The sequence below is a fragment of the Oncorhynchus gorbuscha genome, unplaced genomic scaffold (assembly GCF_021184085.1).
Source record: "Oncorhynchus gorbuscha isolate QuinsamMale2020 ecotype Even-year unplaced genomic scaffold, OgorEven_v1.0 Un_scaffold_99:::fragment_2:::debris, whole genome shotgun sequence".
Taxonomy (NCBI): Eukaryota; Metazoa; Chordata; class Actinopteri; order Salmoniformes; family Salmonidae; genus Oncorhynchus; species Oncorhynchus gorbuscha.
In genome coordinates, this window is record NW_025745728.1 from 130001 (window position 1) to 153442 (window position 23442).

General features: G+C 42.0%; 1 protein-coding gene across 1 annotated transcript in view; it reads right to left on the reverse strand.

The window, feature by feature from the left end:
• Positions 1-23442, reverse strand: part of LOC124019454 (muscleblind-like protein 1) — a 128078-nt gene that overhangs the window by 77201 nt on the left and 27435 nt on the right. The window contains exon 2 of the mRNA XM_046334800.1: positions 10062-10959. Coding sequence (XP_046190756.1) covers positions 10062-10235 — 174 coding nt within the window. The 5' untranslated portion in view covers positions 10236-10959. The remainder of the gene's footprint in view (positions 1-10061; positions 10960-23442) is intronic.

Genomic DNA, 23442 nt, shown 5'->3' on the forward strand with positions numbered 1-23442 from the left:
CCCCTACCTCCTACCTCCTACCTCCTAACCCCTACCTCCTATCTCCTAACCCCTACCTCCTACCTCCTACCTCCTACCTCCTAACCCCTACCTCCTACCTCCTACCCCCTACCACCTCATTCCATCTCTCTCTTTCTGCCCTCACTGTTTCATTCAGAGAGAACTCTAACAAAACAGATTAAATTGTTATTTTTTCTCATCAATCTACACACAATACATAATGACAAAGCAAAAACAGTTTTTTTTTACGAAAAAAAATAATGTATATTAAAAGAAAAACTGAAATATAACATTTAAATAAGTATTCAGACCCTTTAGTCTGTACTTTGTTGAATCACCTTTGTCAGTGATTATAGCCTCAAGTCTTCCTGAGTTTGACGCTACAAGCTACACCTGTATTTCGGGAGTTTCTCCCATTCTTCTCTGCAGATCCTCTCAATCTCTGTCAGGTTGGATGGAGAGCATCGCTGCACAGCTATTTTCAGGTCTCTCCAGAGATGTTCAATCAGGTTCAAGTCCGGGCTCTGGCTGGACCACTCAAGGACATTCGGAGGCTTGTACCGAAGCCACTTCTGCGTTGTCTTGGCTGTGTGTTTAGGGTCGTTGTCTTGGCTGTGTGTTTAGGGTCGTTGTCTTGGCTGTGTGCTTAGGGTCGTTGTCTTGGCTGTGTGCTTAGGGTCGTTGTCTTGGCTGTGTGTTTAGGGTTGTTGTCTTGGCTGTGTGCTTAGGGTCGTTGTCTTGGCTGTGTGCTTAGGGTCATTGTCTTGGCTGTGTGTTTAGGGCCGTTGTCTTGGCTGTGTGCTTAGGATCATTGTCCCATTGGAAGGTAAACATTTACCCCAGTCTGAGGTCCAGAGCACTATGGAGCAGATTTTCATCAAGGATCTCTCTGTACTTTTCTCCATGAATCTTTCCCTCAATCCTGACTAGTCTCCCAGTCCATCTCCACAGCATGGTGCTGCCACCACCATGCTTTACCGTAGGGATGGTGCCAGATCTCCTCCAGAAGTGACGCTTGTCATTCAGGCCAAAGAGTTCAATCTTAGTTTCATCAGAACAGAAAATCTTGCTTCGCATGGTCCTGGAATAATTTAGGTGCACTTTGGCAAACTCCAGGCGGGCTGTCATATTCCGTTTGCTGAGGAGTGGCTTCCGTCTGGCCACTCTACCATAAAGGCCTGATTGGAGGAGATGGTTGTCTTTCTGACAGGTTCTCCCATCTCCACAGAGGAAATCTGGAGCTCTGTCAGAGTGACCATCAGGTACTTGTTCACCTCCCTAACCAAGGCCCTTCTCCCCCAATTACTCAGTTTGGCCAGGTGGCCAGCTTACGGCCAGCTTTAGGACTCTAGGCTCTAGTTCCAACCTTCTTCCATTTTAGAATGATGGAGGCCAATGTGTTTTTGAGGACCTTCAATGCTTCAGGCATTTTTTTTACCCTTTCTAGATCTGTACCTCGACAATCATGTCTCGGATCTGTACAGACCATTCTTTCAACCTCATGGCTTAGTTTTTGGTCTGACATGCACCGTCAACTGTGGGACCTTACATAGACAGGTGTGTGCATTTACAAATCATGTCCAATCAATTGAATTTACCACACCAATCAAGTTGTAGGAACATCTCAAGGATGATCAATGGGAAACTGAGCTTAATTTCGAGTCTCATAGCAAAGGGTCTGAATACTTATGTAAATAAGGTATAACTGTTTTTATTTTGAATACATTTGCAAAGAATTTAAAAAAAAATCTGTTTTCACTTTTTAATTAAGTATTAAGTATTGAGTATTAAGTATTAAGTATTAAGTATTAAGTATTGTCTGTAGATTGATGAAGGACACATTTTTTTTAATCAATTTTAGAATAAGTTAACGTAACATAACTAGATGTGGAAAGAGAGTACTTTTCAGAAAGCGCTGTACGTGGTCTGTCATACGGTATTTTGGTAAGAAGACAATGTGTTAGACAGAATGCGAGAAGAAGATAGCGGTGTCTGAGAGATCATTCATTATCTCTGAAACGGACAGAATATTAGCACCAAACTGATCTATTTACTCGTGGGCAATAACATTCAAGCTGGATAATAATTAACTGGGGTCAAACGTTTTGGGTAGCCTTCCACAAGCTTCCCACAATAAGTTGGGTGAATTTTGGCCCATTCCTCCTGACACAGATGGTGTAACGGAGTCAGGTTTGTAGGCCTCCTGACAGAGATGGTGTAACGGAGTCAGGTTTGTAGGCCTCCTGACAGAGATGGTGTAACGGAGTCAGGTTTATAGGCCTCCTGACAGAGATGGTGTAACGGAGTCAGGTTTGTAGGCCTCCTTGCTCACACACGCATTTTCAGTTCTGCCACTCTAATACCTTGACTTTCCTTTTCAGCCATTTTGCCACAACTTTGGAAGTATGCTTGGAAGACCCATTTGCTACCAAACTTTAACTTCCTGACTGATGTCTTGAGATGCTCCTTTAATACATCCACATAATTTTCATGCCATATATTTTGTGTAGTGCACCAGTCCCTCCAGCAGCAAAGCACCCCCTCAACATGATCCTGCCCCCCCAGGTTGTGGTGGTGTTCGGCTTGCTGTACCTCCCCTTTTTCCTTCAAACATAACGATGGTCATTATGGCCAAACAGTTCTATTTTTGTTTCGTCTGACCAGATGATATTTCTCCATTTGCAGTTGCAAACCGTAGCCTGGCTTTTTTTGGCGGTTTTAGAGCAGTGGCTCCTTCCTTGCTGTTCGGCCATTCAAGTTATGTCGATATAGGACTCGTTTAACTGTGGATATAGATACTTTTGTACCTGTTTCCTCCAGCATCTTCACAAGGTCCTTTGCTGTTGTTCTGGGAGTGATTGCACTTTATGCACCAAAGTACATTAATCTCTGAACGGTATGACGGCTGCATGGTCCCATGTTGTTTATACTTGCGTACTATTGTTTGTACAGATGAGCGTGGTACCTTCGGGCGTTTGGAAATTGCTCCCAAGGATGAACCAAGCAAAGAGGCACTGAGTTTGAAGGTAGGCCTTGAAATACATCCACAGGTACACCTCCAATTGACTCAAATGATGTCAATAAGCGAATCAGAAGCTTCCAAAGCCATGACATCATTTTCTGGTATATTCCAAGCTGTTTAAAGGCACAGTCAACTTAGTGTATGTAAACTACTGACCCACTGGAATTGTGATACAGTGAATTATAAGTGAAATAATCTGTCTGTAAACAATTGTTGGAAAAATGACTTGTGTCATGCACAAAGTAGATGTCCTAACCGACTTGCAAAAACTATAGTTTTTTGACAAGAAATGTGTGGAGTTTTTGAAAAACTAGTTTAAGACATGACAAAAGTAATATAAACAGTAAACATTACATTCACAAAAGTTCCAAAGGAAAAGAGACATTTAAATGGCACATTTTATGTCTACACACATTGTTGTAACGATGTGCAAAGTCCAAGAACACAGTGGCCTCCATCATTCTGAAATGGAAGTCTGGAACCACCACCTCTTCCTAGAGCTGGCCAAACTGAGCAATTGGGGGAGAAGGAACTTGGTCAGGGAGTTGACCAAGAACACGACGGTCACTCTGACAGAGCACATGACAGCCCGCTTGGAGTTTTCCGCTTGGAGTTTTCCAAAAGGCACCTGAAGGACTCTCAGACCATGAGAAACAAGATTCTCTGCTCTGATGAAACCAACATTGAACTCTCTGGCCTGAATGCCCCGTGTCACATCTGGAGGAAACCTGGCACCATCCCTACGGTGAAGCATGGTGGTGGCAGCATCATGCTGTGGGGATGTTTTTCTGCGGCAGGGACTGGGAGACTAGGCAGGAGAGGGAAAAATGAATGGAGCAAAGTACAGAGAAATCCTTGATGAAATCCTGCTCCAGAGCTCTCAGGACCTCAGACTGGGGTGAAGGTTCACCTGCCAACAGGACAATGACCCTAAGCACACAACCAAGACAACACAGGAGTGGCTTCGGAACAAGTCTCTGAATGTTCTTGAGTGGCCCAGCCAGAGCCCAGACTTGAACCTGATCGAACATCTCTGGAGAGACCTGAAAATAGCAACGCTCCCCATCCAACCTGACAGAGCTTGAGAGGATCTGCAGAGAAGAATGGGAGAAACTCCCCAAATACAGGTGTGGCAAGCTTGTAGCCTCATACCCAAGAAGCCTCGAGGCTGTAATCGCTGCCAAAGGTGCTTCAACAAAGTACTGAGTAAAGGTTCTGAACACTTATGTGCATTTTATGTTTCAGTTTTTTATTTTTTATAAATTTGAAAATATATATTTTTGCTTTGCTTTGTTATTATACGCATTGGTGGAAAAAGTACCCAATTGTCATAAAAGTAAAAAATCTTAATAGAAAATTCCTCAAGTAAATTGAAAAGTCACTCAGTAAAATATTACTTGAGTTAAAGTCTACAAGTATTTGGTTTTAAATATACTTAATTATCAAAAGTAAAAGTATAAATCGTTTCAAATTTCTTATATTAAGCAAACCAAACTGCACCATTTAATTCTTTTTCAGCCAGTGGCTCCAACCCTCAGACATAATTTACAAACAAAGCATGTGTGAGTCTGCTAGATCAGAGGCAGTAGGGCTGACCGGGGATGTTCTCTGTTTAGTGAGTCTGCTAGATCAGAGGCAGTAGGGATGACCGGGGATGTTCTCTGTTTAGTGAGTCTGCTAGATCAGAGGCAGTAGGGATGACTGGGGATGTTCTCTGTTTAGTGAGTCTGCTAGATCAGAGGCAGTAGGGATGACCGGGGATGTTCTCTGTTTCGGGAGTCTGCTAGATCAGAGGCAGTAGGGATGACCGGGGATGTTCTCTGTTTAGTGAGTCTGCTACATTTACATTACATTTAAGTCATTTAGCAGACGCTCTTATCCAGAGCGACTTACAAATTGGTGCATTCACCTTATGACATCCAGTGGGACAGTCACTTAACAATAGTGCATCTAAAACTTAGGGGGGGGTGGGGTGAGAGGGATTACTTAACCTATCCTAGGTATTCCTTAAAGAGGTGGGGTTTCAGGTGTCTCCGGAAGGTGGTGATTGACTCCGCTGTCCTGGCGTCGTGAGGGAGTTTGTTCCACCATTGGGGGGCCAGGGCAGCGAACAGTTTTGACTGGGCTGAGCGGGAGCTGTACTTCCTCAGTGGTAGGGAGGCGAGCAGGCCAGAGGTGGATGAACGCAGTGCCCTTGTTTGGGTGTAGGGCCTGATCAGAGCTAGATCAGAGGCAGTAGGGATGACCGGGGATGTTCTCTGTTTCGGGAGTCTACTAGATCAGAGGCAGTAGGGATGACCAGGAATGTTCTCTGTTTAGTGAGACCTCCAGATCAGAGGCAGTAGGGATGACCGGGGATGTTCTCTGTTTAGTGAGTCTGCCAGATCAGAGGCAGTAGGGATGACCGGGGATGTTCTCTGTTTAGTGAGTCTGCTAGATCAGAGGCAGTAGGGATGACTGGGGATGTTCTCTGTTTAGTGAGTCTACTAGATCAGAGGCAGTAGGGATGACCGGGGATGTTCTCTGTTTCGGGAGTCTACTAGATCAGAGGCAGTAGGGATGACCGGGGATGTTCTCTGTTTAGTGAGTCTGCTAGATCAGAGGCAGTAGGGATGACCGGGGATGTTCTCTTGAGAAGTGGGTGAATTGGGCAATTTCCATGTGAATTGGGCAACTTTTGGATGTCATTGTTTTCTTTAGGATTGTCGTCAAGTAAAAATAAAAATTGCCAAAAATATAAATAGTCAAGTAAAGTACAGATACCCAAAAAACTACTTAAAAGTATTTTTTACTTAAAACCTCTTGGGGATAGGGCTGTTTTACTACCCCCGCTGGAGTAATTGCGTGCCCATAGTAAACATAATTTTTTTGTTGTCAAAAGTTGCTAATATATGCAAATAAAAAATATTATTGAATAGAAAACACTCTAAAGCTTCTAAAACCGTTTAAATTGTGTCTGTATGTAAAGCAGAACTCTCAGGGCAGTCATTCTCCCAAACTCTCTCTTGTCATCAGAAAAGTTGGCCCAACTTTGACGTCATCGCCCCCACCCTTCCCAAGAACTTAGAGGTCTGAGAACAGTCTCTAAACCTTTCTGTCACGCGAAAAAACAGGTCACTCTCATGTGCGCTCTGCTCCGGTCCTGTCTTTTTTCCAAGATCGATTATACAATGCATGCGTTTCTGTTGGTCCTCACGATTGCTGTACACCTTTATAACATGTTAAAGCTTGAATATGAACTTAGTTTGATAAGTTTAGTCGACATATAATATGTAAGTTCGACGTTTTGGTGCGCATCCACTTGACTTTTGGCTACATTTCAACCGAAATGTGTCGTGTTTGAGAACCGAAAGACACAGACTGCAAAACTAAACGCTGTTTTTGGTAAGTATAATTCCTTCCAGGTCTTCTGATGGAAGAACAGCAAAGGTAAGGGAATATTTATGTGGTAAATTTGGGTTTCTGTGGACTCCAAGATAGAGGAGCCATAATGCTACTTTTTGAGCGCCGACTCATAGTATAGCCTAGTGAACGAAACCTGTAACGTTAAAAATAAATGTAACACTGCGATTGCATTCAGAAGAAGTGTATCTAACTATATATATGTAGAACATGCATATTTAGTCAAAGTTTATGATGTGTATTCCTTGTTAGCTGACGTTATCTGCCGGAGCTATCGTCATTTCTCAGGACATTTGAGTAGCATTTTTTGAACGATGCATCATTGTAAACAGAGATTTATGGATATATATAGCATATTATTGAAAAAAACATAAATGTACTGTGTAACATGTTATATTACTGTCATCTGATGAAGATTTCAAAAGGTTAGTGCATTATTTTTCTTTTAATCCTGCGTTTGTTGATTGGATATTTTTTTCAACTTGGCTATGCAAATTAGCTGTGTCTTCGGTGGTGGTTTGACATAAATATGTGCTATGTTTTCGCCGTAAAACATTTTAGAAATCTGACTTGCTGGGTAGATAAACAAGGTGTTTATCTTTCATTTGAGTCATTGGACTTGTTAATGTGTGGAGGTTAAATATTTTTAGGAATATTTTTGCGTTCCATGCGACACCTTCCAGCTGAATTGGAACCCTAGTCCCCTTCTGGTTAAGTACTTTTTACACCACTGATTATACTTTGATCGAGGGGTCTGTATACTTCCCCAACGCACTGTAAATATGGGTTTTATTTACAATGGTGTTTGTTCTTCACTTGTTGACGTTTTCTTATGGCAACAGGTCACAGGTCATCTTGCTGCTGTGATGGCACGCTGTGGTATTTCACCCTATGGCGGCCTCTCTCAATAGCAAGGCTAGACACACCAGACAGGTAACACTTCAGGCAGGTAACACATCAGACAGGTAACACACCAGACAGGTAACACACCAGACAGGTAACACACCAGACAGGTAACACACCAGACAGGTAACACATTAGACAGGTAACACACCAGACAGGTAACACACCAGACAGGTAACACATCAGACAGGTAACACACCAGACAGGTAACACACCAGACAGGTAACACACCAGACAGGTAACACACCAGACAGGTAACACACCAGACAGGTAACACACTCAGACAGGTAACACATTAGACAGGTAACACACCAGACAGGTAACACACCAGACAGGTAACACATCAGACAGGTAACACACCAGACAGGTAACACACCAGACAGGTAACACATTAGACAGGTAACACACCAGACAGGTAACACACCAGACAGGTAACACATCAGACAGGTAACACACCAGACAGGTAACACACCAGACAGGTAACACATCAGACAGGTAACACATCAGACAGGTAACACTTCAGACAGGTAACACATCAGACAGGTAACACACCAGACAGGTAACACATCAGACAGGTAACACATTAGACAGGTAACACACCAGACAGGTAACACATCAGACAGGTAACACATCAGACAGGTAACACACCAGACAGGTAACACACCAGACAGGTAACACATCAGACAGGTAACACACCAGACAGGTAACACATCAGACAGGTAACACATCAGACAGGTAACACACCAGACAGGTAACACTTCAGACAGGTAACACATCAGACAGGTAACACACCAGACAGGTAACACACCAGACAGGTAACACTTCAGACAGGTAACACATCAGACAGGTAACACACCAGACAGGTAACACACCAGACAGGTAACACTTCAGACAGGTAACACACCAGACAGGTAACACTTCAGACAGGTAAGACTCATCTCACTGAGTCTTTACATTGTTAGGTTCTAAATATCAGAGTAAGAACTTGACGGACACTAGAAAAGTTTCCCAAAGAATCAAACAGCTGAACAGTCAAATACATATTTGCACAAGTACTGATATTTAACTCTTCCTCCTATACTGAGTCTCCTCCTACACAACTGAACAGTCAATTAGCGTTCTAGTTTGCTTTGTATTTTTGTTAATTACTTGACACATTGGAAATAATTATCTTTTTGTTTTCTCATGATTTGGTTGGGTCTAATTGTGCTGCTGTCCTGGGTCTCTGTAGGTTGTGTTTGTGAACAGAGCCCCAGGACCAGCTTGCTTAGGGGACTCTTCTCCAGGTTCATCTCCTGTTTGTGATGGCTTTGTTATGGAAGATTTGGGAATCACTTCCTTTTAGGCGGTTGTATAATTTAATGGCTCTTTTCTGGATTTTGATAAGTAGTGGGTATCTGCCTAATACTACTCTGCATGCATTATTTGGTGTTTTACATTGTGCACAGAGGATATTTTTGCAGAATTCTGCATGCAGTCTCAATTTGGTGTTTGTCCCATTTTGTGAATTCTTGGTTGGTGAGCGGACCCCAGACCTCACAACCATAAAGGGAAATGGGTTCTCTGACTGATTCAAGCATTTTTTTGCCATTGCCAGATCTGAATCGGTATGTCGAATTTTATCTTCATTTTGATGGCATAGAAGGCCCTTCTTCCCTTGTCTCTCAGCTCGTTCACAGCTTTGTGGAATTTACCTGTGGTGCTGATGTTTAGGCCAAGGTATCTATAGTTTTTTGTGTGTTCTAGGGCAACGGTGTCTAGATGGAATTTGTATTTGTGGTCCTGGCGACTGGACCTTTTTTGGAACACCATTATTTTGGTCTTACTGAGATTTACTGTCAGGGCCCAGGTCTGGGCCCAGGTCTGACAGAATCTGTGCAGAAGATCTAGGTGCTGCTGTAGGCCCTCCTTGGTTGGTGACAGAAGCACCAGATCATCAGCAAACAGTAGAAATTTGAGTTCAGATTCTAGTAGGGTGAGGCCGGTTATTCTCTCTCTCTCGACGGTGAATTGCAGAGCCCTGTGGGCTGAATGAGGACTACCCACTATGAGTGTGTGTCACTCCACAATAACACATTGTATCTTATCACTTACCACTGCACATATCACCCATTCATACTGTTAGAGTACATAGACACACACTCATGCGTACACACACACACACACACATACACACACACACACACACATACACAAATGTAATGTGCTGGCTCTTCTCTGTTACTGAGGGAAACTCTGAGTCTGACCTTTGACCCAGGGATGGAAATGCAATACACACACACACACGCACAGGCACAGCACTACGAATACTTTTTCTTCATACTGAACTCCTATCCCTATCATATGGACCTTCCTCTTCCTCCTTGTGTCTTCAAGAGGAAGCTGACGGTGATTACAACATTCAGGTAACCGGTTGCGTGATCATGTGAGGCACAAGGGGAAGGTGGCTCATAATATTAATGAATGGAATGGCATCAAATACATGAATCGGTTTGATGTATTTGATACCCTTCCACCTATTCCGCTCCAGCCATTATCCCGTCCTCCTGACCAACCTCGTGTGATGGACAACCACAGAGAGAGAGAGAGAGAGAGAGAGAGAGAGAGAGAGAGAGAGAGAGAGAGAGAGAGAGAGAGAGAGAGAGAGAGAGAGAGAGAGAGAGAGAGAGAGAGAGAGAGAGATCCCCCTAAACCCAGGTGACCTTCAGATGACCTTAATCAGCTGACGACTCACCTTGAGGGAGTCAAAGCAGGCGATGATGCGTCCATTCTCCACCTGGCAGCTCTTGGCAGGGTGTGCGAACTTACACTCGCTGTCCGGTCGCGAGCACGTCCCTCTCTGGAACTCACGACACACCTCCAGGGTCAGCCATTTTGTGTCCCGAATAGGAGTCATGTTGACTGCCATTTTGAACCCGTCAAGAGTAGTCGATTAAGAACGACCGATATAAAAAACGAAAGGGAGGTCTCAGTGTGTACGAATGTTTGCTCCTGAGAGAAATCAAATTAATAAGATCAAATAAAACAATCCATTCTAAAAGTGTTTTCTATCCGAGGCCTGTTTGTGGAGGTTGGCCTGGGAGTCTCCTAGGATCTATGGCCCATCTTAAGAGCCTTTTACTGGGACTGATGAGATTCCTGCAGTGCCTGTCCCCCAGGGTATGGGATTGTGGCACTGACGGCTTGCTTTTTGCAGGCTGGACCAACTTATGAGCTCATTTCTCTCTCTCTCTCTCTCTCTCTCTCTCTCTCTCTCTCTCTCTCTCTCTCTCTCTCTCTCTCTCTCTCTCTCTCTCTCTCTCTCCACACTCTTTACCTTTCTCCTCAGCTGAACTGTCAGGCGAGACAGATGGTGAAAGACGTTATTGATCTGGTTGGCTCACGACGTGCAGAGGGAGCAGGGAGCAGGGGAGAGAGTGGAGGGACAGTGAGAGGACAGTCCCCTCTCACACGCACAGATGGAATAGAATCTCAAGTCCAGAGAAGGGTAGACGTGGCATTGAGGGATTATGGGTGAGATGGGGGCACAACCATGGGTCAGAAAGCTCAGAGGGCAGGGTTGGCAGTCCTTGGACTCCTGGTGTGTCTTAGCAGTTCCAAACAGCCACAGGCTTCAGGGGAGGCACTTCTGTCTATGGAGAGGAGAGGCAGTCAGCATTTAACAGAGCAAGAGCACAAACACACACACACACCAATGCATACTAAAATTAATTCAAACACACACACACTCTAGCTCACACCGTAGGTCCTAACACCAACTGTCAGCCACTCGACTGGAAAGTCAAATCAAATACCCTATCGCTTACAATGAAGCATATCTGTTCTTTAAAGGTTCCAGAATATTTCATCAGGTTGTGGGAACAGTTTTGTTGTAACATTGTGAGAACATCATAAAATATATGTTCCCAAAACATCAAAACTGTCCAGTTACGCATATGATTCCACAATGTTAATTTTTTAATGTACAAAAATCATTCACCTGATTTTACAAGAACATTCCAGAACATTGTGTCTGTTCTTTAAGGGTTCCCAGAACATTTTGTCTGTTCTTTAATGGTTCCCAGAACATTTAGTCTGTTCTTTAATGGTTCCCAGAACATTTTGTGTGTTCTTTAATGATTCCCAGAACATTTTGTGTGTTCTTTAAGGGTTCCCAGAACATTTTGTCTGTTCTTTAATGGTTCCCAGAACATTGTGTCTGTTCTTTAAGGGTTCCCAGAACATTTTGTCTGTTCTTTAATGGTTCCCAGAACATTTAGTCTGTTCTTTAATGGTTCCCAGAACATTTTGTGTGTTCTTTAATGATTCCCAGAACATTTTGTGTGTTCTTTAAGGGTTCCCAAAACATTTTGTCTGTTCTTTAATGGTTCCCAGAACATTTAGTCTGTTCTTTAATGGTTCCCAGAACATTTTGTGTGTTCTTTAATGATTCCCAGAACATTTTGTGTGTTCTTTAATGGTTCCCAGAACATATTGTCTGTTCTTTAATGGTTCCCAGAACATATTGTCTGTTCTTTAATGGTTCCCAGAACATTTAGTCTGTTCTTTAATGGTTCCCAGAACATTTAGTCTGTTCTTTAATGGTTCCCAGAACATTTTGTGTGTTCTTTAATGATTCCCAGAACATTTTGTGTGTTCTTTAATGATTCCCAGAACATTTTGTGTGTTCTTTAATGGTTCCCAGAACATTTTGTGTGTTCTTTAATGTTTCCCAGAACATATTGTCTGTTCTTTAATGGTTCCCAGAACATTTTGTCTGTTCTTTAATGGTTCCCAGAACATTTAGTCTGTTCTTTAATGGTTCCCAGAACATTTTGTCTGTTCTTTAATGGTTCCCAGAACATTTTGTGTGTTCTTTAATGGTTCCCAGAACATTTAGTCTGTTCTTTAATGTTTCCCAGAACATTTTGTCTGTTCTTTAATGGTTCCCAGAACATTTTGTGTGTTCTTTAACGGTTCCCAGAACATTTAGTCTGTTCTTTAATGTTTCCCAGATCATTTTGTGTGTTCTTTAATGTTTCCCAGAACATTTAGTCTGTTCTTTAATGTTTCCCAGAACATTTTGTGTGTTCTTTAATGTTTCCCAGAACATTTTGTCTGTTCTTTAATGGTTCCCAGAACATTTTGTCTGTTCTTTAATGGTTCCCAGAACATTTTGTGTGTTCTTTAATGGTTCCCAGAACATTTTGTCTGTTATTTAATGGTTCCCAGAACATTTTGTCTGTTCTTTAATGGTTCCCAGAATGTTTCATTCAAATGATGGCAAATGGCAAATTAGGAAAGCAGATTAGAAAACATCACGATTATGTTTCCCCTCAGATATAATGGCAAGTTGCGTGTATGGACTGTATGTTAGGTGATATAGAGACACATGACATTGTGGCTACAGATGTGAATGCTAGGGGTAGTCACTCAGGCAGGTTACCTTAGTGTTCTTGGGCACAGGCACTATGGTGGTCTGCTTAAAACATGTTGGTATAACAGACTCGGTCAGGGACAGGCTGAAAATGTCAGTGATGCGTCTCTGTGTGTGGAGTAAAGGTGGTCTAGAGTTTTTTTCCTTCTGGTTGCACATGTAACATGCTGGTAGAAATTAGGTAAACGGATTTAAGTTTCCCTGTATTAAAACCTGTTTGGGTTAGGGGGCAGCATTTTCACGTCCGGATAAAAAGTGTGCCCAAACTAAACTTCCTGCTACTCAGCCCCAGAAGCTAATATATGCATATTATTATTAGATTTGGATAGAAAACACTCTGAAGATTCTAAAACATTTTGAATGATGTCTGAGAGTATGACAAAACTCATATGGCAGGCAAAAACCTGAGACAAATCCAACCAGGAAGTGGGAAATCTGAGGATTGTAGGTTTTCAACTCATTGCCTTTCTAATATACAGTGTCTATGGGGTCATATTGCACTTCCTAAGGCTTCCACTAACAGTATTTAGAACCTTGTTTGAGGCTTCTACTCTGAAGGAGCAGGGAATGAGAGCAGTTTCAACCAGATGTCTGGCAGAGTGCCATGAGCTGGTCACGAGCACGGCCGTGAGAGTGACCTGCGTTCCATTGCATTTCTGAAGACAAAGGAATTCTCCGGTTGAAACGTTATTGAATATTTATGTTAAAAACGTTTCTAAAGATTGCGCGCCAATGCGCCAATGTAAACTGATCTTTTTGGATATAAATGTGAACTTTATCGAACAAAACAAAAATGTATTGTACAACATGAAGTTCTATGAGTGCCATCTGATGAAGATCATCAAAGGTTAGTGCTGGATTTAATCTCTATTTCTGCTTTCTGTGACTCCTCTGTTTGGTTGGGAAATGGCTGTATGTGTTTTTGTTACTAGGCTCTGACCTAACAATCATATGGTGTGTTTTCGCTGTAAATCCTTTTTGATATCGGACACGAAGGGTAGATTAACAAGAAGTTAAGCTTTAATTTGGTATATTGCACTTGTGAATGTATGAAAGTTACATATTTAAAAAAAAAAAAATTGAATTTCGCGCCTTTCTTTTTCAGCTGAACACTGAACCCCTAGTCGTAAGAAGTTAAAGTCCCCGGCCACTAGGACAGGAAACTCAGCCAGCTGTATGTAATCCATGTTGTTGTTCAGCCAGGACTCCTACAGGTAAAGCAGATCGAGAAGTCCGTCTTTCATCCGCAGACGGATGTGTTCGTTGAATGGTGTGATGACCCTCCCACTCTTGTCTGCCAAATTCTTTCTCTTTGCTCTTGTTTTCCTTAATAGGATGTCGGTGGGTGGAGCCGGGAAGGTCGTCAGCGAAATGGGACACAGGTGTGTCCCGGGATAAATACACATCTTCCCCATTCATTGAGGAGACTCTCTCCATGCAGACACACTGTTAGATTTTGGTTGTGGCTGTTTTACTTGTTTGTTTTAGCACCTTTCAACACCCCTCATTATCACATTTATGCACGAAACCACTCACTTACACCACTGATTACTGACTACACACACCATTGTTAATTGTATTTAGTTTACGTCAGTTACTAAATATATTTTGTTATTCCTTATCTCCTAGTTGTCTTCCTTTTTGTTACGAATTTCGAGCCGGTTCATGACAACTGTTCAATAAGACACTCAAAAGAGGTCATCGAGCGGGACTGGAAGAAGAGGGTGCAGCTATTAACCCATCTAATGTTCTGGATCCGTGAAGTGCCGTAGGCCTCCACTGGCTTTCCCCCTAATGACCTGCTCTATGGGAGGAGACCAGCCTACTGGAGAAGGTGGTAACCCAGAAGAGGTCTCCTGGAGGAGACCAGCCTACTGGAGAACGTGGTAACCCAGAAGAGGTCTCCTGGAGGAGACCAGCCTATTGGAGAAGGTGGTAACCCAGAAGAGGTCTCCTGGAGGAGACCAGCCTACTGGAGAAGGTGGTAACCCAGAAGAGGTCACCTGGAGGAGACCAGCCTACTGGAGAAGGTGATAACCCAGAAGAGGTCTCCTGGAGGAGACCAGCCTACTGGAGAACGTGGTAACCCAGAAGAGGTCTCCTGGAGGAGACCAGCCTACTGGAGAAGGTGGTAACCCAGAAGAGGTCTCCTGGAGGAGACCAGCCTATTGGAGAAGGTGGTAACCCAGAAGAGGTCTCCTGGAGGAGACCAGCCTACTGGAGAAGGTGATAACCCAGAAGAGGTCTCCTGGAGGAGACCAGCCTATTGGAGAAGGTGGTAACCCAGAAGAGGTCTCCTGGAGGAGACCAGCCTACTGGAGAAGGTGATAACCCAGAAGAGGTCTCCTGGAGGAGGAAGAGGTCTCCTGGAGGAGACCAGCCTACTGAGAAGGTGGTGTCATGACGTTGTCCTTTTTGGGTACAGAAAGCCCCATCCCCCTCTCCCTACCTCCTACACATAGGCTGCTGTGGTCAGAGGGATGTCGTAAATTCCGGGAGGAGATGATCTCCTCATGGCCACAGTATAGAGACAGAGTGAAGTTTCATAGAGAACAAAGGAATTTCTTCCACCTCACAGAACTTGAGGTCCGAACAACATTTATGTTCCGGAGAAGGAGTAAAAGATCGGTGAAGAATCCAGCTACGAACTGGTCCATTTGTTACAACTTGGTGAGGCTCATGAGAGACGGTGCGGCCACATTACCATAACGCTGTCTATATAATAACCTCAGATATGAGGTTTACATCTAATTGTTGGATAAGATGAATGAGTGAGGATGATACTGTTTGTAAAATTGTGTAATGTGATTTTGGACTGTTTAATTCCCTTTTGAGTTTAACTAAATCAGAGGACCACCCATGAGCCCAGTTAGGGGCGGGCATCCACCCCCCCCCCCCGGGCACAACTGGACAGTTTCTGTGTTTTGGGAATGACCCCACAACGTTCTTGCAATATCAGTCAAATGTTTTATACAAACATTCCATAATCAACACCACATTTTAAAAATGCTTGTGTCATGAGAAAATAATGTTCTGAGAGAGAGAGAGAGAGAGAGAGAGAGAGAGAGAGAGAGAGAGAGGGAGAGAGAGGGAGAGAGAGAGGTCAGAGAGATGAGATAGAGAGAGAGAGAGACAGAGAGAGAGAGAGAGAGTTGAGAGAGAGAGAGGAGAGAGAGAGAGAGAGAGAGAGGGAGAGAGAGAGAGAGAGCTGAGAGAGAGAGAGAGAGAGAGAGCTGAAATGTTAGGGATAGAGAGAGAGGGAGGGAGCTGAGTTACTAATAGAGAGAGAGAGAGAGAGAGTTAGAGAGAGAGAGACTGAGAGAGGTGAGGTGAGGTGAGGTGAGGTGAGGTGAGGTGAGGTGAGGTGAGGTGAGGTGAGGTGAGAGAGAGGTCATACAGATGGATATTGGGTCACACTTTATTAGGACAGTTCATCTGTAAGTGCACTAGTATCAGCACTCTGTTGAGTGCATGCTAAGGTTAGGGCTAGGGTAATAGGTTAGAGGTCAGCTGAAATGTTACTAATATAGTAGATACTGTAGCTAGCTGAAATGTTACTAATATAGTAGATACTGTAGCTAGCTGAAGTGTTACTAATATAGTAGATACTGTAGCTAGCTGAAATGTTACTAATATAGTAGATACTGTAGCTAGCTGAAATGTTACTAATATAGTAGATACTGTAGCTAGCTGAAATGTTACTAATATAGTAGATACTGTAGCTAGCTGAAATGTTACTAATATAGTAGATACTGTAGCTAGCTGAAGTGTTACTAATATAGTAGATACTGTAGCTAGCTGAAATGTTACTAATATAGTAGATACTGTAGCTAGCTGAAATGTTACTAATATAGTAGATACTGTAGCTAGCTGAAGTGTTACTAATATAGTAGATACTGTAGCTAGCTGAAATGTTACTAATATAGTAGATACTGTAGCTAGCTGAAATGTTACTAATATAGTAGATACTGTAGCTAGCTGAAATGTTACTAATATAGTAGATACTGTAGCTAGCTGAAATGTTACTAATATAGTAGATACTGTAGCTAGCTGAAATGTTACTAATATAGTAGATACTGTAGCTAGCTGAAATGTTACTAATATAGTAGATACTGTAGCTAGCTGAAATGTTACTAATATAGTAGATACTGTAGCTAGCTGAAATGTTACTAATATAGTAGATACTGTAGCTAGCTGAAATGTTATTCCTAAAACCTATAAACAAATGATGTACATCTTCCTCTACCTCTCTACTTGCTTCTCACACCTCACATGAGTCAAGTCACATTTTTATTTTCAAATCAATTCACGTCTCAACACACCTGACCAGATAACAACAAATATTACACACCTGGAAAATCTGTATGTTTGACCTGCTCCCAGACACCTTTAATCAGAAATAGCTCATAGTTGACCTGCTCCCAGACACCTTTAATCAGAAATAGCTCTACGTTGACCTGCTCCCAGACACCTTTAATCAGAAATAGCTCATAGTTGACCTGCTCCCAGACACCTTTAATCAGAAATAGCTCATAGTTGACCTGCTCCCAGACACCTTTAATCAGAAATAGCTCATAGTTGACCTGCTCCCAGACACCTTTAGTCAGAAATAGCTCTACGTTGACCTGCTCCCAGACACCTTTAGTCAGAAATAGCTCTACGTTGACCTGCTCCCAGACACCTTTAGTCAGAAATAGCTCTACATTGACCTGCTCCCAGACACCTTCAGTCATACGTAGTACCTAAGCATGGTGCATGAGGAGAGAAGAGGACAGAAAGAGAGACATATGGTTTGGAGAGGAGGGAGGAAGGGGGAGTTGAACACACTCCATTGCTCAGATAATGACTGGTGATGTGTTGCAGCCTGGTCTCCTATTATATCTCCACTGTGGTGAACTACTTTCCACTGTGGTGAACTAAGTCCAATGCTGGAATTCTGGGAAAGTCTGTCTGTCTGTCTGTCTGTCTGTCTGTCTGTCTGTCTGTCTGTCTGTCTGTCTGTCTGTCTGTCTGTCTGTCTGTCTGTCTGTCTGTCTGTCTGTCTGTCTGTCTGTCTGTCTGTCTGTCTGTCTGTCTGTCTGTCTGTCTGTCTGTCTGTCTGTCTGTCTGTCTGTCTGTCTGTCTGTCTGTCTGTCTGTCTGTCTCCATTCAATAAGAGGATACAGATATCTCTATTCAATAAGAGGATACAGATATCTCCCTTCAATAAGAGGATACAGACATCTCCCTTCAATAAGAGGATACAGACATATCCCTTCAATAAGAGGATACAGACATCTCCATTCACTAAGGAGCAGCCAGATTTACCTACTCTCCTCCACACTGCTGATGTCATCCTTCCTCTTCCTCTTCTTCTGCACTGAGGGGCCTAATCTGACGGACAGGTCAGGGGTCTGTGTTTCTGCCTCAAAAGGCCAAGAAAATAATAAAAGTTAAGACCCACTAGACAGTCGGCAGCAGATTTCTGTGAAGACCTGTGAAGAAGTTAGAGCAAGGTATCGCCTCGCTCTCTTCTGTCACTCCAAGGAGGTGTGAGAGCCGACCCCCTCCCTCTGTCCCTCAGTCCCTCCGTCCCCCTTTGCTCACGTACCCAGGCCTTTGTGTTCCAGGTGGCAATTTTCTCTCTCCAACACCTGCATGCCCTTCTATCAGAAAAACCTTCGGTCGAGAACACAAGACTCACACACACACACAGAGAGAGAGATGAAACCAGTATGAAATGGCTGGCTAGTAAGATGTGGATTCTGGAAAAGATCGGAGAATTCACTCGATCTGAGACCTTGAAGAAGTTCTCCTTGCTCTGAAAGGGCTGTGGCTTTTGTCGGAGCGAAAAGGAACAAGACTTAAAAGTGTGACTGTTGTCGATGTGTGCATAGGATCCCTGGTTCAAGCCCAGGCTGGAGAGAGGTGGAAGCAACACCGTGACACACGGACGCACCCACACACACTGCTAATACGTGTCATTATATGAGTGAAAACCCAGAGCCCTTAAAGTAGCTGGATGCTGTACCAGAGTGAGATAGAACACACAGCTAATGTATATAGAACACACAGCTAATGTATATAGAACACACAGCTAATTTACATGGTCCTTCTGTAGCTCAGTTGGTAGAGCATGGCGCTTGTAACGCCAGGGTAGTGGGTTCGATCCCCGGGACCACCCATACGTAGAATGTATGCACACATGACTGTAAGTCGCTTTGGATAAAAGCGTCTGCTAAATGGCATATATATTATTATTATTATTATTATTATATTATATTATTATTATTATTATTATTATTATTATATAGAACACACAGCTAATGTATATAGAACACACAGCTAATTTATATAGAACACACAGCTAATGTATATAGAACACACAGCTAATTTATATAGAACACACAGCTAATGTATATAGAACACACAGCTAATGTATATAGAACACACAGCTAATGTATATAGAACACACAGCTAATGTATATAGAACACACAGCTAATGTATATAGAACACACAGCTAATGTATATAGAACACACAGATAATGTATATAGAACACACAGATAATGTATATAGAACACACAGATAATGTATATAGAACACACAGATAATGTATATAGAACACACAGATAATGTATATAGAACACACAGCTCTTGTATATAGAACACACAGCTCTTGTATATAGAACACACAGCTAATGTATATAGAACACACAGATAATGTATATAGAACACACAGATAATGTATATAGAACACACAGCTAATGTATATAGAACACACAGCTCATGTATATAGAACACACAGATAATGTATATAGAACACACAGATAATGTATATAGAACACACAGACAATGTATATAGAACACACAGCTCTTGTATATAGAACACACAGCTCTTGTATATAGAACACACAGCTAATGTATATAGAACACACAGATAATGTATATAGAACACACAGATAATGTATATAGAACACACAGATAATGTATATAGAACACACAGCTAATGTATATAGAACACACAGCTTGTGTATATAGAACACACAGCCAATGTATATAGAACACACAGCTAATGTATAGAAAACACACAGCTAATGTATATAGAAAACACAGCTAATGTATATAGAACACACAGATAATGTATATAGAACACACAGCTCGTGTATATAGAACACACAGCTGATGTATATAGAACACACAGCTGATGTATATAGAACACACAGCTAATGTATATAGAACACACAGCTAATGTATATAGAACACACAGCTAATGTATATAGAACACACAGCTAATGTATATAGAACACACAGCTAATGTATATAGAACACACAGCTCATGTATATAGAACACACAGATAATGTATACAGAACACACAGATAATGTATATAGAACACACAGATAATGTATATAGAACACACAGCTTGTGTATATAGAACACACAGCCAATGTATATAGAACACACAGCTAATGTATAGAAAACACACAGCTAATGTATATAGAACACACAGCTAATGTACATAGAACACACAGATAATGTATATAGAACACACAGCTCTTGTATATAGAACACACAGCTAATGTATATAGAACACACAGCTAATGTGTATAGAACACACAGCTAATGTATATAGAACACACAGCTCATGTATATAGAACACACAGCTAATGTATATAGAACACACAGTTATATAGATCACACAGTTATATAGAACTCACAGCTATATAGAACACACAACTACATAGAACACACAGCTACATAGAACACACAGCTACATAGAACACACAGTTATATAGAACACACAGCTACATAGAACACACAGTTATATAGAACACACAGCTTCATAGAACACACAGCTACATAGAACACACAGCTATATAGAACACAGTTATATAGATCACACAGCTATATAGAACACACGATTATATAGAACACACAGTTATATAGAACACACAGCTAATGTATATAGAACACACAGCTAATGTATAGAAAACACACAGCTAATGTATATAGAACACACAACTAATGTATATAGAACACACAGTTATATAGATCACACAGTTATATAGATCACACAGTTATATAGAACACAAAGCTATATAGAACACACAGCTACATAGAACACAAAGCTACATAGAACACACAGTTTTATAGAACACACAGCTACATAGAACACACAGCTATATAGAACACAGCTATATAGAACACAGTTACATAGATCACACAGCTATATAGAACACACAGTTATATAGAACACACAGCTACATAGAACACACAGCTATATAGAACACAGCTATATAGAACACACAGCTATATAGAACACACAGTTATATAGATCACACAGTTATATAGAACTCACAGCTATATAGAACACACAGCTATATAGAACACACAGCTACATAGAACACACAGCTACATAGAACACACAGCTACATAGAACACACAGTTATATAGAACACACAGCTTCATAGAACACACAGCTACATAGAACACACAGCTACATAGAACACACAGCTACATAGAACACACAGTTATATAGAACACACAGCTTCATAGAACACACAGCTACATAGAACACACAGCTACATAGAACACACAGTTATATAGAACACACAGCTACATAGAACACACAGCTACATAGAACACACAGCTATATAGAACACAGTTATATAGATCACACAGCTATATAGAACACACAGTTATATAGAACACACAGTTATATATAACACACAGCTATGTCTTTGTTAAAGGTCCCTAAAGCACACACATCCCTGATTCGCTCCTCTTTTCAGTTCGCCGCAGCTAGCGACTGGAACGAGCTGCAACAAACACTCAAACAGTTTTATCTCAATCTCTTCATTCAAATACTCCATCATGGACACTCTTACTGACAGTTGTGGCTGCTTCGCTTGATGTGATGTTGTCTCTACTTTCTTGCCCTTTGAGCCCTGTTTTGTGTTGCTACCATGTTGTGTTGCTACCATGTTGTGTTGCTACCATGTTGTGTTGCTACCATGTTGTGTTGCTGCCATGTTGTGTTGCTACCATGTTGTGTTGCTACCATGTTGTGCTGCTACCATGTTATGTTGCTGCCATGTTGTGTTGCTACCATGTTGTGTTGCTACCATGTTGTGCTGCTACCATGTGGTGCTGCTACCATGTGGTGTTGCTACCATGTGGTGTTGCTACCATGTTGTGTTGCTACCATGTTGTGTTGCTATCATGTTGTGCTGCTACCATGTTGTGTTGCTACCATGTTGTGTTGCTACCATGTTGTGTTGCTATCATGTTGTGATGCTACCATGTTGTGTTGCTACCATGTTGTGTTGCTACCATGTTGTGTTGCTACCATGTTGTGTTGCTACCATGTTGTGTTGCTATCATGTTGTGCTGCTACCATGTTGTGTTGCTACCATGTTGTGTTGCTACCATGTTGTGTTGCTATCATGTTGTGTTGCTACCATGTTGTGTTGCTACCATGTTGTGTTGCTATCATGTTGTGATGCTACCATGTTGTGCTGCTGCCATGTTGTGTTGCTACCATGTTGTGTTGCTACCATGTTGTGCTGCTACCATGTTGTGCTGCTGCCATGTTGTGTTGCTGCCATGTTATGTTGCTGCCATGTTGTGCTGCTACCATGTTGTGTTGCTACCATGTTGTGCTGCTACCATGTTGTGTTGCTACCATGTTGTTCTGCTACCATGTTGTGTGGCTACCATGTTGTGCTGCTACCATGTTGTGTTGCTACCGTGTTGTTGTCATGTGTTGCTACCATGTTGTGTTGCTACCATGTTGTGCTGCTGCCATGTTGTGTTGCTACCGTGTTGTTGTCATGTGTTGCTGCCATGTTGTGTTGCTACCGTGTTGTTGTCATGTGTTGCTACCATGCTATGTTGTCATGCGTTGCTGCCTTGCTATGTTGTCATGTGTTGTTGCCTTTAGGTCTCTCTTTATGTGGTGTTATCTCTCTTGTTGTGATGTGTGTTTTGTCCTATATTTGTATTTAATTTATTTTTATTGTTAATCCCCAGCCCCCCCCCGTCCCTGCAAGAGGCTTGACTAGTTAAATATATAAAAAATACAAAATAAACATATCTTCTCTAAAGAGACAGACTGGTATGGATGCTTTTTATCACACCTATATAAGGTCAATCAGTTGTCATAATGGAACCTAACACTGTTCTGTTGGCTCATACAGTAAATCATACCAGAACAATATGGAGACCAAATGGTGGCTGAGTCTCTAAGGTGAAGGAACTGTTGAAGAATGACTCTAACATCTAGGGAATATGAACATAAAGGACTCATCAATAAACATCTTAGCCTGAATGAATAATGGATGGGCCCCGTTTCCCATCGCCACTGGCTGAAGATAATGCAACAGTAAACCATTACACCAGCTGGCTAAGATAATGCTACAGTAAACCATCACCATCACATTACACCAGCTGGCTAAGATAATGCTACAGTAAACCATCACATTACACCAGCTGGCTAAGATAATGCTACAGTAAACCATCACATTACACCAGCTGGCTAAGATAATGCTACAGTAAACCATCACATTACACCAGCTGGCTAAGATAATGCTACAGTAAACCATCACCATCACATTACACCAGCTGGCTAAGATAATGCTACAGTAAACCATCACCATCACATTACACCAGCTGGCTAAGATAATGCTACAGTAAACCATCACCATCACATTACACCAG